The sequence below is a fragment of the Aulostomus chinensis genome, chromosome 6, assembly GCF_037954235.1.
Source record: "Aulostomus chinensis isolate RoL2024-O1b breed Wild chromosome 6, RoL_Achi_v1.0, whole genome shotgun sequence".
Lineage (NCBI taxonomy): Eukaryota > Metazoa > Chordata > Actinopteri > Syngnathiformes > Aulostomidae > Aulostomus > Aulostomus chinensis.
The window spans coordinates 31279319-31294534 of NC_141325.1; the positions used below are offsets into that span (position 1 = coordinate 31279319).

General features: G+C 47.9%; 1 protein-coding gene across 3 annotated transcripts; it reads left to right on the forward strand.

The window, feature by feature from the left end:
- The first annotated feature begins 672 nt into the window (after positions 1 to 672).
- LOC147260784 (SMAD family member 2) lies at positions 673 to 14967 on the forward strand. 3 transcript variants are annotated; one of them, XM_086207572.1, is made up of 11 exons: positions 673 to 834; positions 1804 to 2231; positions 4227 to 4316; positions 4485 to 4678; positions 8376 to 8510; positions 9288 to 9362; positions 9688 to 9741; positions 10649 to 10861; positions 11329 to 11466; positions 12541 to 12685; positions 12955 to 14967. In XM_086207572.1, exons 2-11 carry the CDS (start codon positions 1996 to 1998, stop codon positions 13076 to 13078), a joined length of 1404 nt encoding a protein of 467 aa, XP_086063698.1. In that variant the 5' UTR covers positions 673 to 834; positions 1804 to 1995; the 3' UTR covers positions 13079 to 14967. The 3 variants fall into 3 exon arrangements, with proteins under 3 accessions (XP_086063698.1, XP_086063700.1, XP_086063699.1); XM_086207574.1 differs by having other exon boundaries at positions 9288 to 9350; XM_086207573.1 differs by lacking the exon at positions 673 to 834 and adding an exon at positions 945 to 1605.
- Positions 14968 to 15216: the final 249 nt, after the last annotated feature.

Genomic DNA, 15216 nt, shown 5'->3' on the forward strand with positions numbered 1-15216 from the left:
TAACTATAGTTAGAGTAACTGCAGGTATCAGTGAACTCATTCTATGATTTGTTAAAATGTGTCTGATGTGTTTGAGTCCTCTTGTTACTTCCACCAGGTGTTTTTCTGGGTTTTGAGCAGATTTCATTTTAATGCATAGTTTGATGTTTGAGTTAAGAACAGGAAATCTTAATATTTACCTTTCACATTTTTCTGTCATTATCAAAAGGAAACAAATTCAATTGTTAATCATTTAAACCAAATCTTACATTCATACAATGAAGTATTTGAAAATGTCCCCTCATACAGTGTATTTAAACAAAATGCTTTCAGCATATATTTTCTTAGTCACATCTAAAAGCTTGACGAGCCTTGCCTCTATCAGATTATGTTTTTTCACCGTGTATTTCATCCTTCTCATCCTTTTTCTTCTATTTTATTCACCCCAATTACGTCACACCACATCTCGATCAACTATGCGCTGTTTCAAAAATGGTGGTCCATAAATTAGTTTTTTAAAAAAAGAAAAGAAAAAAGAAAACTAAAAACAATGTGACAAGTCAGGTCCACCGTCCAGCAGTCATCCAATAGGCGTTCGCCTTCTCACCAACCTCCAATCATGTGTGTGCGAGGGCGCGCACAAGCGCTCACCCTGACCAATCAGGTTTGTTTTGTTCTTCCGGTCCAGCTAACCCGCTAACTAGCGCCAGTAGCTCTGGTAGCAACTTCAGAGGAGCCTGTCAGTCCCAAATTAGCGGCAGCGCTGTATTCTTCAGGTGTTTTTGCGCACAGGGGCGTCTACATGGCTCTGCGCATCTTGTGCTGAGGCAGCGGAGGCTGGCGTGTAAAACTGCGGTAAATGTCTGAAGGCTTCTGGCTGCCTTCTCCACTTTGGTGACGCTCGTTTGGGGGGAGAGATGGAGCTGTTAGCTCCGCTAGCAGCCTAGTTTGGAAGAGTTCGTCCAAGATGCTAACTCGTCTGGTTCAGTTTCTCTGTGTTGGTGAAGTCATTACATTTCACGAGCGCGTTGACGCAAACCGTCGCGGCGCGGTGGCCGCAGCTGTCGGTGCGGAGGCGGCGTTCGCTCCCGGCTGACAGGCTGAGTTTGGAGTCACGGGAGCGCAACTTGACTGTTGCGCATTGGATGTTTTTCCGTGGATTACAACAAAAGGATTTTTGACAACAAGCTGGTAGCTAGCTCAGCCGTGTTACCAGTGGACAAGCTAGCTAGATGCCAGCCTTAACATGAACTGGCCCCTCACGTTCTATATAGCTGTGCTTCTCATTTGAACCAGGACTGTTTCTGTGTTTAGTTGTTCTGCTTTGCGTGCTAGATGCTAGCTAAGCTAACACCCCTGAACTTACTGTTGTGATGTGAGTCAAGCAGGCCCCCCCACCAGGTAGCTAGCAGCCGGCCTTCCAGAGCCTGTTGCTGTTAGCTCTCTCATAAATACTTCCTCCGTTCACATTTATGTTGTAGCTACCCGATTTTTTTAACTGTGCATTATAAGTTGTGGCGACGTGAGTCCCGGAGGTCGGCAGATTGGGGCTCACCCGCCAGCTGACTTTGTAACTATGCAAACTTACCAAGTACAAGCTAGCTAGCGAGCTGAGTTGGCGACCAGGTAACGTCAAGTGAATATTTGTGCTCCTTCAAAGTCATTTGAGGCTGCTTCGCAACTTTTGTAATGCTTTGTCATTTCTTTGGTCAGTCATAACTTCCTTTGTTCTCTGTTTATGATGCCAGTTCCCTTTATTCTTTGGAGTGTTTCATTTGTTATGATGATAATGTAATACTGATATTTGTGATGTTTTCTCCTTAGGTGTTTGTTTCTTTTGAATAGATCCTGCTAGCACTAGCTTCCACCCTGTGAGGCGCTCGACGGTAGAGGGGCCCTTGACAGAGCAGGGGTCCACACACCAGCCCGAGGTCCCCTCTGTCTGTGAGTGTGTGTGAGAGAGAGACAACAAACTTGTGTTGAGTCCTCTGGAGACCCCTAGCTTGTCCAGCCAAGATGTCCTCCATCTTGCCATTTACGCCTCCGGTGGTGAAAAGGTTGTTGGGCTGGAAGAAGTCGACCAGCGGACCTGGTGGGGCAGGGGGTGGCGAGCAGAACGGCCAGGAGGAGAAGTGGTGTGAGAAGGCTGTGAAGAGCTTAGTAAAGAAGCTGAGGAAGACGGGCCAGCTGGATGAGCTGGAGAAAGCCATCACCACACAGAACTGCAACACCAAGTGTGTCACCATCCCCAGGTACACGTCCAACACCTGAGTCGTGTCCACATGTGGGTCAAGCAGATAACTGCTGCTATTTTTACTAAACATGTTGCATGTCGAAAATAGTTTCAGGGTTTGACGGGTTAGAGATGAAATTTTCAACATGAATCGCTTCTTCTAGATGACTAGAAGTACAGAATTCATTTGTTTACAACAGCCCTCGACTTTGGCGTGTGAACCCTTGTGGAGGGGAGGGGCTTCTCTCACGTTTTGTATCTGTCATCCAACCTTGATAGCCAGACTCGTGGTCAGTGGGAACTCTGTGTGAACAGATTAATTCCTCACTGATGTCTCACCAGGTGTTTGTGTGTCGGTAGATAGAGAGCTGTTCTGGATTGGCTGTTGTCAGAAGTGCAGCCGGGGGCTGCAGGGAGGAAGAGGGGAGGTGGGCTGTGAACACAAAGACCAGCTTTTTTCATCTCAGTGGTCTGTAGTGGGATCATCTACAGTTTTTACAGATTTGGCAGGCATCCAATCAATGTTTTCATAGTCATCATACATGTGCTGGGTGGACATAGACCCCAGTACTCTGATCATAATGGTTTTGAAAGCCGAAACTGAATAAAAATCTTCCATATGAACTTCTAATTCAGAATAGAAATGCCCTAAAAAATGGAATTTAATTTCGTTGGAATAAATCTTTTCATAAACTGATAAAAATAAATTAAAAAGTAGTAATAAATGGACACATTGATTCCCGATGGTGTTCTCTCTGCGCGTCCTCAGTTTGGACGCTTGTGTTCAGGGATGCTTATTTGTCAAAAGCAGCTGTCTCCATGCTCAACTGGACCTCTGCTGAGAGCTGCTTTTGGTTTCAGATTTTAGGAGAACTAAACATTATTGGATGACGCGACAGAAGCAAAGTAAGAAATGCAGCACTTCTCGAACAAGTGCACAAAAGACTGAAAGTGGAGACGATAGAAACTCTGACAGCTGTGCACTTCCAAGCCTCCAGCAATTTTTACATTTGCTTTTATGGATACAGGCATTGCTTGGATTTCACGGAAGCTAACGAGAAGTTGTAAGTGCACCTTTCAGTGTGGCATTGGCCATTTATGTTAGTTTCCGTTCAGTAATGTCAGTCTGACAGATTAAGAGAAGGACAAAATAAATGAACGCCTGTGGTAGCACCGGCCGTATGAAATGTGTGACATGAACGTGTCCCTGACTACTTGGATTAAATGTGTCAGCACATGTACACAGCAGGCTGGATGAGGTCACAGCCACGTAAACAGTAGATCCGAATGCTTCGACAGGAGATAGAATCGATTCTTGTTATTATATCCCAATGACAGATGTGTGCATGTAACCCCAGAGAGTGTGTCCTGATCTAGAGGCACCAGTCACGGGGTTGTGGGTCTCCAGGCCGGTGTGGCTGGTGGACTGAGGCCAGCTTCCTGCCATGTCATGAATCACAGCGTTGCAGTATTGAATCGTTGTTGAGCTCCCCTTACAGTCATTAAATCAGGACATGTTCTTTGGCTTTCAGTCTGGAGAGGTTTGTTATTCTGTCATTCAGAGGCAACTACACATTGTCTCTCATCTGTGTGTTTTATGTCTTGGTTTCTTGTCCTGGACGTTTTGAGAATGACGTTCTGCAAATGGATTTTGTGCCTTTTTGTGTCTTGGGTGTTTGTTTAAATGTCTCCAGGTAAGTTCTTGCACAAACAGTCCCCATGAAAATGTTTTATTTTCAGTGTTTGACACCATGCCACACCGTTGAAGAATGCTCTTTGTCTCTGTGTGGTTGCAGATCCCATTTTCTGTTTCTTCAGTCACCCATAAGGCTTGTCTTATTAGACATTTGTATCGTTCATGTCCACAGCAGAAAATGACTTTGATGCATTTATTTTGCCATGAGACTCCAGTAAAAGAGGCCTTTCACTATTCATATTACCTGTACTGACATTCCGTACTGAGGCTTGTCCCATGTTCATCATTTGCTTTTGTTTGTGTTGTCTCTGTGTGCAGCAACTGCTCTGAAATATGGGGACTGAGTACACCAAATACGATAGAGCAGTGGGACACCTCAGGCCTGTACAGCTACCCTGACCAAACCAGGTGAATACGCTGTCTTTGGCATGACAATGTTGGAGGTGATGGACAATCAGAACACCTTTGTCTGGGTTTCCTCACCACTCAATTGACTCTCACATCCACCTTTCCTTACCTGACCATCAAGTGTCACCCACTTCTCTCACGTCTATCTCCTCTCTGCTGTCCAATCAGATCCCTGGATGGCCGCCTGCAGGTGTCCCACAGGAAGGGGCTTCCCCATGTTATCTACTGTCGCCTATGGCGATGGCCGGACCTTCACAGTCACCACGAGCTACGTGCCATCGAGGCCTGTGAGTATGCCTTCCACCTTAAGAAGGATGAGGTCTGCATCAACCCCTACCACTACCAGAGGGTGGAGACCCCAGGTGAGATCTCTGTGTATCTACACACCTCTTCATATTCCAATTGTTTCTCTGAGAGAATCAGCTGAGATTAGGAACCTGGGTACCATTCATTGTGTACAGGAGCATCTCCAACCTTTGAATGTCCTGGTCATTTTCTGTGTAGGCTTTCATTTTAACATGTCCAGTGTCAGTCTGACACTTGGGGACCAATCTGGCTGTTTATTGGCGATGTGATATCAATATTTATTGCAGTTCCCTCCTGTTGTGTGTGTGTGTGTGTCCTAAATATGAAGCTACAGCCATTATCTGGTTAGTCATCGGAACTATGGATTATATCCATAATTACTGGTTTACATGTGAAGTTCACAGCAGGTGACAGTGATGAGGGTGTTCTGGCTGACTGGAGATGCTGTTTGGGTTGGCGGGGGGGGGGTTAAAGTACGTTTGATCAGGTCGCTGCTTAATAATGTGGATGTAATCAATCATGTTCTGTTGGTAAAGACACAACATCGAGAATCTCTGCAACCCAAAGAGCAGATTGTGAGTAGAGCTGCAGAAATGGGTTCAGGGTCAGAAGGGAGGCAGGCGTCTCCTTCGGGGATGAGGTGAGAGGTTTGACCATCCTCGTGGACACCTCCCTAGGGAGGTGATCCAGCTGGGAGGAGGCTGCGGGCAGATCCAGGACCTGGTGGAACGCCTCGAGATCCCCCAGTCAGAGTTGAGGATGGATGGACAGATGTGTCCTTGGTGTCTCTACAAGTCTGTTTTTTTCCCTTGGGTGTTTGTACTCTCAGGAGCATATTTGAAATGTCAACAACACACTTGCATCCTCGCAAGTCGTTCTCCGGACAATTACTTGTGTTATCCACACGTCAGATGTTACGAGGACTGTTGTCAACATATTCAACTAATTGCACTCTCACAAACGTGTCCTCCAGGTACTGGTTAGGTAAGTCCAGGTTTACCTGGTAAAATGGTTTTGTGAGTAGATTTATTTTGATGCTTCCTGTCTGCCTGCCTGCCAGGCTAACTGGTGGTAGCTTCATGTTCTCATGGACCTCATTGCTTTTATCTGATATATTTATGTTATGTTGTGTTTTGTGTAACCGGCAGCAAGAAAACATTATTCCCTGAATGTCTAATTCTTCTTGTAGGAGTTCAGAAGGAGGGGATTTTCCATCTGGATGGTAGTTTGCTTAACTAGCAAGGCAAGGCAAGGAGAGGCAGTTTTCTTTGTGGCCTGTTTCCACCACCAGTTTGTCTCCAGGCTTCATGGCATCATAACAACATCCTCTGCCCTCAGAGCCTCACATCGACTGAGGAGAAACTCCAAAGAAAACCTTTAACAGGGAAAAATGGGAGAAACCTCAGGGTGAGGAGGGGAGGAGGATCCCTCACCAGGAGGGACAGACGTGCAGGAGATGTTGTTACAGACAAGACAACAGTTTATAACACAGAATGTAGGAAACATGGACATGTTAGTAACAGTTGAAGAAGGAAGCTTCTGGAAGGGGAGGCAGGGAGAGCAAGCCAGCTTGATGGGGGACTGGATGGTAGACTGGTTCATGGAAGGGGAGGCAGGGAGAGCAAGCCAGCTTGATGGGGGACTGGATGGTAGACTGGTTCATGGGAGGGGAGGCAGGGAGAGCAAGCCAGCTTGATGGGGGACTGGATGGTAGACTGGTTCATGGAAGGGGAGTCAGGGAGAGCGAGCCAGCTTGATGGGGGACTGGATGGTAGACTGGTTCATGGGAGGGGAGGCAGGGAGAGCAAGCCAGCTTGATGGGGGACTGGATGGTAGACTGGTTCATGGAAGGGGAGTCAGGGAGAGCGAGCCAGCTTGATGGGGGACTGGATGGTAGACTGGTTCATGGGAGGGGAGGTAGGGAGAGCAAGCCAGCTTGATGGGGGACTGGATGGTGGACTGGTTCATGGAAGGGGAGGCAGGGAGAGCAAGCCAGCTTGATGGGGGACTGGATGGTAGACTGGTTCATGGGAGGGGAGGCAGGGAGAGCAAGCCAGCTTGATGGGGGACTGGATGGTAGACTGGTTCATGGGAGGGGAGGCAGGGAGAGCAAGCCAGCTTGATGGGGGACTGGATGGTAGACTGGTTCATGGAAGGGGAGTCAGGGAGAGCGAGCCAGCTTGATGGGGGACTGGATGGTAGACTGGTTCATGGGAGGGGAGGCAGGGAGAGCAAGCCAGCTTGATGGGGGACTGGATGGTAGACTGGTTCATGGAAGGGGAGGCAGGGAGAGCAAGCCAGCTTGATGGGGGACTGGATGGTAGACTGGTTCATGGGAGGGGAGGCAGGGAGAGCAAGCCAGCTTGATGGGGGACTGGATGGTAGACTGGTTCATGGAAGGGGAGGCAGGGAGAGCAAGCCAGCTTGATGGGGGACTGGATGGTAGACTGGTTCATGGGAGGGGAGGCAGGGAGAGCAAGCCAGCTTGATGGGGGACTGGATGGTAGACTGGTTCATGGGAGGGGAGGCAGGGAGAGCAAGCCAGCTTGATGGGGGACTGGATGGTAGACTGGTTCATGGGAGGGGAGGCAGGGAGAGCAAGCCAGCTTGATGGGGGACTGGATGGTAGACTGGTTCATGGGAGGGGAGGTAGGGAGAGCAAGCCAGCTTGATGGGGGACTGGATGGTAGACTGGTTCATGGGAGGGGAGGCAGGGAGAGCAAGCCAGCTTGATGGGGGACTGGATGGCAGACTGGTTCATGGGAGGGGAGGTAGGGAGAGCAAGCCAGCTTGATGGGGGACTGGATGGTAGACTGGTTCATGGGAGGGGAGTCAGGGAGAGCGAGCCAGCTTGATGGGGGACTGGATGGTAGACTGGTTCATGGGAGGGGAGTCAGGGAGAGCGAGCCAGCTTGATGGGGGACTGGATGGTAGACTGGTTCATGGGAGGGGAGTCAGGGAGAGCGAGCCAGCTTGATGGGGGACTGGATGGTAGACTGGTTCATGGGAGGGGAGGTAGGGAGAGCAAGCCAGCTTGATGGGGGACTGGATGGTAGACTGGTTCATGGGAGGGGAGTCAGGGAGAGCGAGCCAGCTTGATGGGGGACTGGATGGTAGACTGGTTCATGGGAGGGGAGTCAGGGAGAGCGAGCCAGCTTGATGGGGGACTGGATGGTAGACTGGTTCATGGGAGGGGAGTCAGGGAGAGCGAGCCAGCTTGATGGGGGACTGGATGGTAGACTGGTTCATGGGAGGGGAGTCAGGGAGAGCGAGCCAGCTTGATGGGGGACTGGATGGTAGACTGGTTCATGGAAGGGGAGGCAGGGAGAGCAAGCCAGCTTGATGGGGGACTGGATGGTAGACTGGTTCATGGGAGGGGAGTCAGGGAGAGCGAGCCAGCTTGATGGGGGACTGGATGGTAGACTGGTTCATGGGAGGGGAGTCAGGGAGAGCGAGCCAGCTTGATGGGGGACTGGATGGTAGACTGGTTCATGGGAGGGGAGTCAGGGAGAGCGAGCCAGCTTGATGGGGGACTGGATGGTAGACTGGTTCATGGGAGGGGAGGCAGGGAGAGCAAGCCAGCTTGATGGGGGACTGGATGGTAGACTGGTTCATTCTAGCAAAATTAGATTTTACTGGAGATCACTAGTGTTCCATCCGTGTGGCTCTCATCGGGTAACATTTCTTTGAAACGTCACGTCCTGCTGAAACTAACTCCTCTCTCCTGATTGTCGAACTTTCACAACTCTGCAGTGCTGCCTCCTGTTCTTGTGCCAAGACACTCAGAAATCCTCACAGAGCTTCCGCCTCTGGATGACTACACTCATTCCATACCTGAGAACACAAACTTCCCTGCAGGAATCGAACCTCCAAATAACTATATACCAGGTTAGTGTGTCTGGTGACGACAACTTGAAATGTTTCTTGAAATCTGAAATCTGTGTTTTATCCCAAATTCCATGTGCAGTGTCTTTATGAAGCCCATTCTGAAGAAGTTTAAACAAACGAACAAGAAAATATTCAAACGTGATGAACAATAATGCCTGAAATAACACAACATTGTGTGTTTTATTAGAAAACTCCTCCATACAGTAAATTCCATCCTTGTTAACGTTCTTCTGACTCAAAGATGTTCAGATATCACACTGCTCCATATAAATTCCTTCTTTATGAGCATAAAAGTGACAGACAAAAGCGAATCGGATGGTATTTAGATGACTTCAGCCTCCTCAGTGGGTCTGACCCGCTGCAGCTCATTTTATTGGACTCCTGCGGTTGTCGCAATACATGAACTCACGCTCACATGATCCAGGAAAACCTGGATTTGTAGAAATTGCGTCCATATTTTGGGAGTCGACAATATTCTGCTTATTAGAATGGATTTGAACTTTGTATTTTGAAGTTCTTCTGGGGGGTTCCTGAGAAGCTAATGAAGGAGATACTGTTGCAGATCTCTGTCGTATGGGCGATGCATCTGCTGGTACGGGGTATTTCTCATTCTGCTGATGTGTTAAAGAGAAAGTAGTGCATCCTGAGTTCGTACCAGGTTCACTGTCGTTAGCACTCCAGCCAAATGTCTCATTTTTGCTTTTGTTGTTACCTTCTTGAAATGTATCACTTAAGCAGCTTGAACAGCCACATTCAACACCATGTCATTGTTCACAGAAACACCTCCACCCGGCTACATCAGCGAGGACGGAGAGGCCAGCGATCAACAGATGAATCAAAGTATGGACACAGGTAGCCTAGAGCGGCCCCTCCCCCACACCCCCTCCTCCCCTCCTCCCCACAGGTCAAAGCAGATTCACTGCAGAGCTCTGCTGTGCTCAGTGGTTTCATATTTTCACTGTGAATCGTGACAGCTTGATGTAGTTCACACCAGGAAGCAGTTGTGAGGAAGACATGTTTGGAGAATGTTGCGTTGCTGTAGATGAGCTCAGTCAAAGCTGTGTCCCCAGTGCTGGACTGGAACATCAGAGCCTCCAGCAGGAAACTGTTGTGCCCTCCTCACTTGAACCCTGTTGGTGACGTTGCCTCCATCACTGACTTCCTGTGTTGGTTGCAGGTTCTCCAGCAGAGCTGTCCCCCAGCACTCTGTCTCCTGTCAACCACAGCATGGGTAAGGCTGGAATCCTCCCGACCCTGGAGCACAAACTTAACTGTTCGAAACTGCATTTATAACATTTGTGGGGCACTTTCATCGGTGCATGAAGGTGCTGTTTGTCATGTGAAACAAGGCCGCATTAATGCTCCAGTAATCGTAATCTTGTGCCAACATGAGTACTGAAGCACAACCGTGCTGCTGAAGAGTGACATGTCCGTGTGCGTGCAGTGACTCGTCATTTTGGAGGCTGTAATTTGTGGTGCTGCTTTATGTGAACCAGGGTTGTCACCAACATTAGGAACACTTGTCTGTGACCCAGTACCCTCAGCAGCACCACAAACTACAGCCTGCAGAACCTGAATGAGTGTAATATTCCCCCTTTATCACTGTATTCCTGGAAATAAAGCCAGGAGTTTTAGCAGGTTTTATTTGACCCCTTAATTTAGCCCAGCCCAGGTTTTGAGTTTGGACGAAGTCAAACTGTAGACTCTTGTATCTCCAGCTGCAGCACGGCTCCATGGATGTACTCCAACTTTTACATCCAAAATAAAGTTTCTTCTCCTACTTGTTGTCCTTAGACGCATTCGTCAACAGCTCAGATGGTTCCAACCCTGGAGGTATAATATTCATCCATGCTTCCTGTGGGCAGGACCCTACCTCTGTTAGTTTCTTCTTCTGGTTAGTTAGTTTAGTTACCTGATACCTGATACTGCTGTTTAATATACCTTCAGAGTACAAATACATGAAAATGAGTCGTTTATCAGTTTCTGGCCCCTGGAAAGTGGGACCCCCACCAGATCCTGCTGTACCTCTGGACCATCTTTGAGCAGGTCTCACACTTGTAGGCTGTTCTAGGTCATGCTGGTCACCAGTGTTGTACGACTGAGGTGGTCAACCTGACACACGTGTCCCTCTACTGCAGACCTGCAGCCGGTGACATACTCGGAGCCGGCATTCTGGTGCTCTATAGCCTACTACGAGCTCAACCAGCGCGTGGGGGAGACGTTCCACGCCTCTCAGCCCTCCCTAACGGTGGATGGATTCACAGACCCATCAAACTCTGAGCGGTTCTGCCTGGGCCTGCTGTCTAATGTCAACAGGAATGCCACAGTGGAAATGACCCGGAGGCACATAGGTAAGGTTCTGCTCCAGTGGAGATCCCTGAAGTCCTCTCAGGCAGCCTGCTGGGCTCTTCCACAGTGAACTGAATTGGTTCTGGAAACTCATACAGTTTTACCTCACCTGCCTCAACAGACTTGGTTAAGAGAGAACAGGCTAGAGTTTTCAAATACTGAGAAGTGAATCCTGTAGAGACAAGAGACGCTAAACTATGAGCCAGGGAGGAAACATGCACAACAACAGTGGAGAAGAGATGGGATGGGGGCTCAGTGTATCATGGGAAGTCTCGGACAGTTTGGCCCTGGAGACGGTTCAAGGTGAGTCCCAGCTTGTGAGCTTTATCAAACAGCTGAGCTTGAAGCTCACTGACGATGGGTCCTGTGTCGGGGGTGGTACCCTGAGATGAGAGGGACTTCGCTCGTCTAATTCAGTTTAATTCATGTGATTATAAGTGATGAGAAAGGGAATTGTGTGTGTTTACAGGAAGAGGAGTTCGACTCTACTACATTGGAGGGGAGGTTTTTGCTGAGTGCCTGAGTGATAGCGCCATCTTTGTCCAAAGTCCAAACTGTAACCAGCGGTATGGCTGGCATCCAGCAACAGTGTGTAAAATTCCTCCAGGTGAGCTGCTGACTGATGCTGTCACACATGCATGAATATTTGCGTCATCATAGAAGCCAAATGAGTGAAGAGGCCCTGTGGTCCTAGAAACTGCACCTGAAGGGACGGGTGATTTCCTCTGAGGCATCAGGAAGCTCCCATGTCCTGCAGGTGTGAATGTTAGTGATCAGCTCAGCTGGGATTCTTCCATCATCCCTCCATGTTCTCCCTCTTATCCTGTTGAGGGTGGTGGGGGTGGAGCCTATCCCAGCAGCCTTCCCCCTGGACAGGTCACCAGTCCATGGCAGGGCCAACACATAGAGACAGACAACCATTGGCTCTCCCAGCCACGCCTACGGTCAATTTAGAGTCTGGATTAACCTGGTCCCTCTTGATGGCTTTGGACTGTGGAGGAAGCTGGAGTACCAGAGAGAACCCAGCAGGAACAGGGAGAACATGGAGACTCACCCAGAAAGACCCCGTGCTGCAGCCGGGGCTCCACCCACAACCTTCTTGCTGGGGGCCACAGGGAGGACCACTGCTCCACCCACAACCTTCTTGCTGGGGGGCCACACTGAGGACCACTGCTCCACTGGGCCGCCCCAGCTGGGATTCTTATCTGTTGCCAATTATTCTTGTCGTGTGTTTGTCGAAAGACCCCATTGTCAGCATGAGCCACATTTCCGTTTCTGAACCAACAGGTTTAAACTGGTCTAAACCAATGAAGGCCAAACCAAAGCTGAAGCACTCTCCTGAAAGCACCAGCTGTGAGCGTTTGCAGCACTTTAGAGGTGCAGCAAAGGCTGCTGGGATACAGAAAGCTCACGGAAGAGCAAATGGTGGTGTGAGCCGTCCTCACTTGGGGTGGAGTTGAGAGGGTGAGGAGGGAAGAGATTTGGCGGACTTTGAAACTGGTCCTCATCCAGCTCTTGTACATCTCTGTGGCGTTTGTTCTGCCCCTCTTCACCTTGACTGCATAAAATGTGACAATGACGAGCACTGCATTTACACAAAGCAGAAAATGTTTCAACACTCTGACTAGAAATGTTTCACAGAAATGTTGCTGACTGACGTCTGGCCCTCCTCTCCCCTCAGGTTGCAATCTGAAGATCTTCAACAACCAGGAGTTTGCTGCGCTGCTGGCTCAGTCAGTCAACCAGGGTTTTGAGGCGGTCTACCAGCTCACCAGGATGTGCACCATCCGCATGAGCTTTGTCAAAGGCTGGGGAGCAGAGTATAGGTAAGCCCTGCCCCCTGAAGACCTCTCGCCCAAACCTTAGGGGAATAAGCATGTGGCTTGATTCCTCATTAACTCAGATCTGAAGGCATACCTAACAAGGATATGTGTCCATTCACTCTCACACACACCTTAAATGTGAGATGGGTGAAGGGCCCAGAGCTCCTGGTTCCTCTCCTGGTTCCTCTCCTGGTTCAGCTAGGCTGTGAGCAGCATCATGTGTGTCTTGTGGTCCAGAGGGAAGCATTCACATTCACATTTGTGTTCCACAGGCGGCAGACAGTCACAAGCACGCCATGCTGGATTGAGCTGCATTTGAACGGTCCTCTTCAGTGGCTGGACAAGGTTCTGACCCAGATGGGCTCCCCGTCTGCACGTTGCTCTAGTATGTCCTAAATAGCTAAGGAACCTCTTACCCCCACCCAAAAAACAGCCCATAACAAAGATCCCTAAATTCTAAACTTGTGAGTCCTTTTATGAAAACCATGGAATCCCACAGAATTATTTTCTGTATCATTCTCCATTGTATTTGTGGCCCAGTTCCACATTCCTCTTTTACCTGAACACACACACACACACACACACTCTTATACTAACTTTTCAGTAAAAATTTGGCACTTTGTTACTCATCAATGTCATGCACCTTGTTCAATTTTTCCTCCCAAATACTTAATATTAGATCTATTTGTGGTACAGATGAATTGTATATTGGTTTTTAGTCCAAGAATTTGGGAAATACCAAAAATACCCCTGAGTACTTTCTCAGTTTTGAAGATTGCTTGTCTGAGTAACGCAAGCTTGAATGCTAAAATGTTTTTTTGCCCCAACCATCGTTCCGACCATCCGTTCACTTTCTCCGGGAACACTGGCTGTGAGGAAGGGACACCTCGGAGCATCTGCTGTCCTCAGGTGTGCCAGCGCCCCTTGTAACTCTGTCGTTCTAAGACATAGATCTTCAGTGACACTAGGAATGTTGGTTTAGAAGAAGAAATCGGAAGCCCTAAAGAAACTGTAGTCAATATCTTAGCGATCGAAGGGCACTGTTGGTGTCCTTGATTTAGTTAACTTGCATCCCACTGAACAACCTGGTGAAGCTGGAGATACTGGCCAGGCTGGTGCTGGGAGCACTGGGCAGGGACCAGAGAGTATTCAGCTGTATCAGTGGAGCTCTCTGAGGAGAACCAGTAAAATGTCTCCCAGAAGAAATTGAAGGTATCAATGAATTCATTCTGTTTTTAGCCTATATCCCCATTGTTTTGCTACTTTTTTGTATTCTCATGTATTTTTATATATAAATATACTTATCTGTCGTTCTCTTTTTATTAAATAAATATTTTCAATACCACAGCTGTTTCTAAAGTGACATGGAGGGCATGGATCATTCCTTCGTTCTACTCAAAAGGGTCTGTTTGAATTCATTTCCAGGTGTAGCTCATTTTTCTCTGTAAAAGAAAAATCACTGCCCCACATGTTGTGTATCCTGTTTCGTTTTTCCAAAGAAATCTGGTGCATTTAAAGTACACGAAACAAGAGATTTGCCTGAAACCCCAAATCTATTTCCCTGCAATGGGTTAAATGATACAGAGGCATGTAAAACTTAGCAAAGGCTCTTCATTTCTATGCTGTAAACAAAGACGACATGACCTGTGGCAGCCTTCTGGTGATTGGTCCAAAGGGCTGAGGTCAACTGGATGTGATTGGCTTTCAAATAAGTGATGGCATGAAACAGGAAGAGAGCAGTTTTCTTCCACAAGAGAAGATGGGGACGCTCAGCAGGACATTGGATCTCAATGTGTGTTGTTGTATTTGTTCTGTCTATAAAATACTGTATGTACAAGACTTATTTGCTCAGACTCCTCCCTTAATGTCAGTATGTGACTGTTGCGAGTTTCACACGTTGCCCCTTCCCCTCTCTCCTTGATGTAAATGTGTTCACCTCATGACGCTAGTGATTGTACTTTAAGTGCACCTAGTGGCGTTTGGATTTGGGAAATGAACCATGTGTCAGGGTCCAGTGTTTTATTGTTTTGATCTTTGGCCTACAACATATGAATGTGAAAAAATACCTGACAAACCTGATGTGGACCAGACGTACATATACATAACAGTAGTACAGTATGTGTGTATTTAACAGTAATCTTTTTGCAAAGCAGTCAGTACAGTAGATGTCGCAGTTTTACCAGTAGAGGGCGGTATTAATAGAGCAGTTCTTTTTTTCTGACCATAAGCTTCTCAGGCGTGTGGCATATTATGCAGACTTCATAAAACACTAATAAAGATTTTTATTCTCATGTTTCTGTGTCTGTTTGTTAGCTGCAGGATTTGCTCAGCCAAAGACAATCAATTATAATTGCAAAACGTACTTGATTTAATCCAAAGTAATTGCATAGATCAATTTTGGCTGTTAGCATTCTCCCGACACGCACAGCCCTCCCCCGACACCCACAGCCCTCCCCCTCCCTGGTAAGTTACTCTGTGGACCAGAGTGATTAATTGGGTTCTTTACGTAATGTGTTGTTTCCCACAATTAATCT

What these genes read in the sequence shown, in the direction of transcription:
- LOC147260784 (XM_086207572.1), top strand. Translation starts at nt 1,996, where the DNA reads ATGTCCTCCATCTTGCCATTTACGCCTCCGGTGGTGAAAAGGTTGTTG. An exon ending in AGCTACCCTGACCAAACCAG is followed by an intron (nt 4,317 to 4,484) that starts GTGAATACGCTG and finishes CTGTCCAATCAG; the next exon opens with ATCCCTGGATGGCCGCCTGC. An exon ending in CCAGAGGGTGGAGACCCCAG is followed by an intron (nt 4,679 to 8,375) that starts GTGAGATCTCTG and finishes ACAACTCTGCAG; the next exon opens with TGCTGCCTCCTGTTCTTGTG.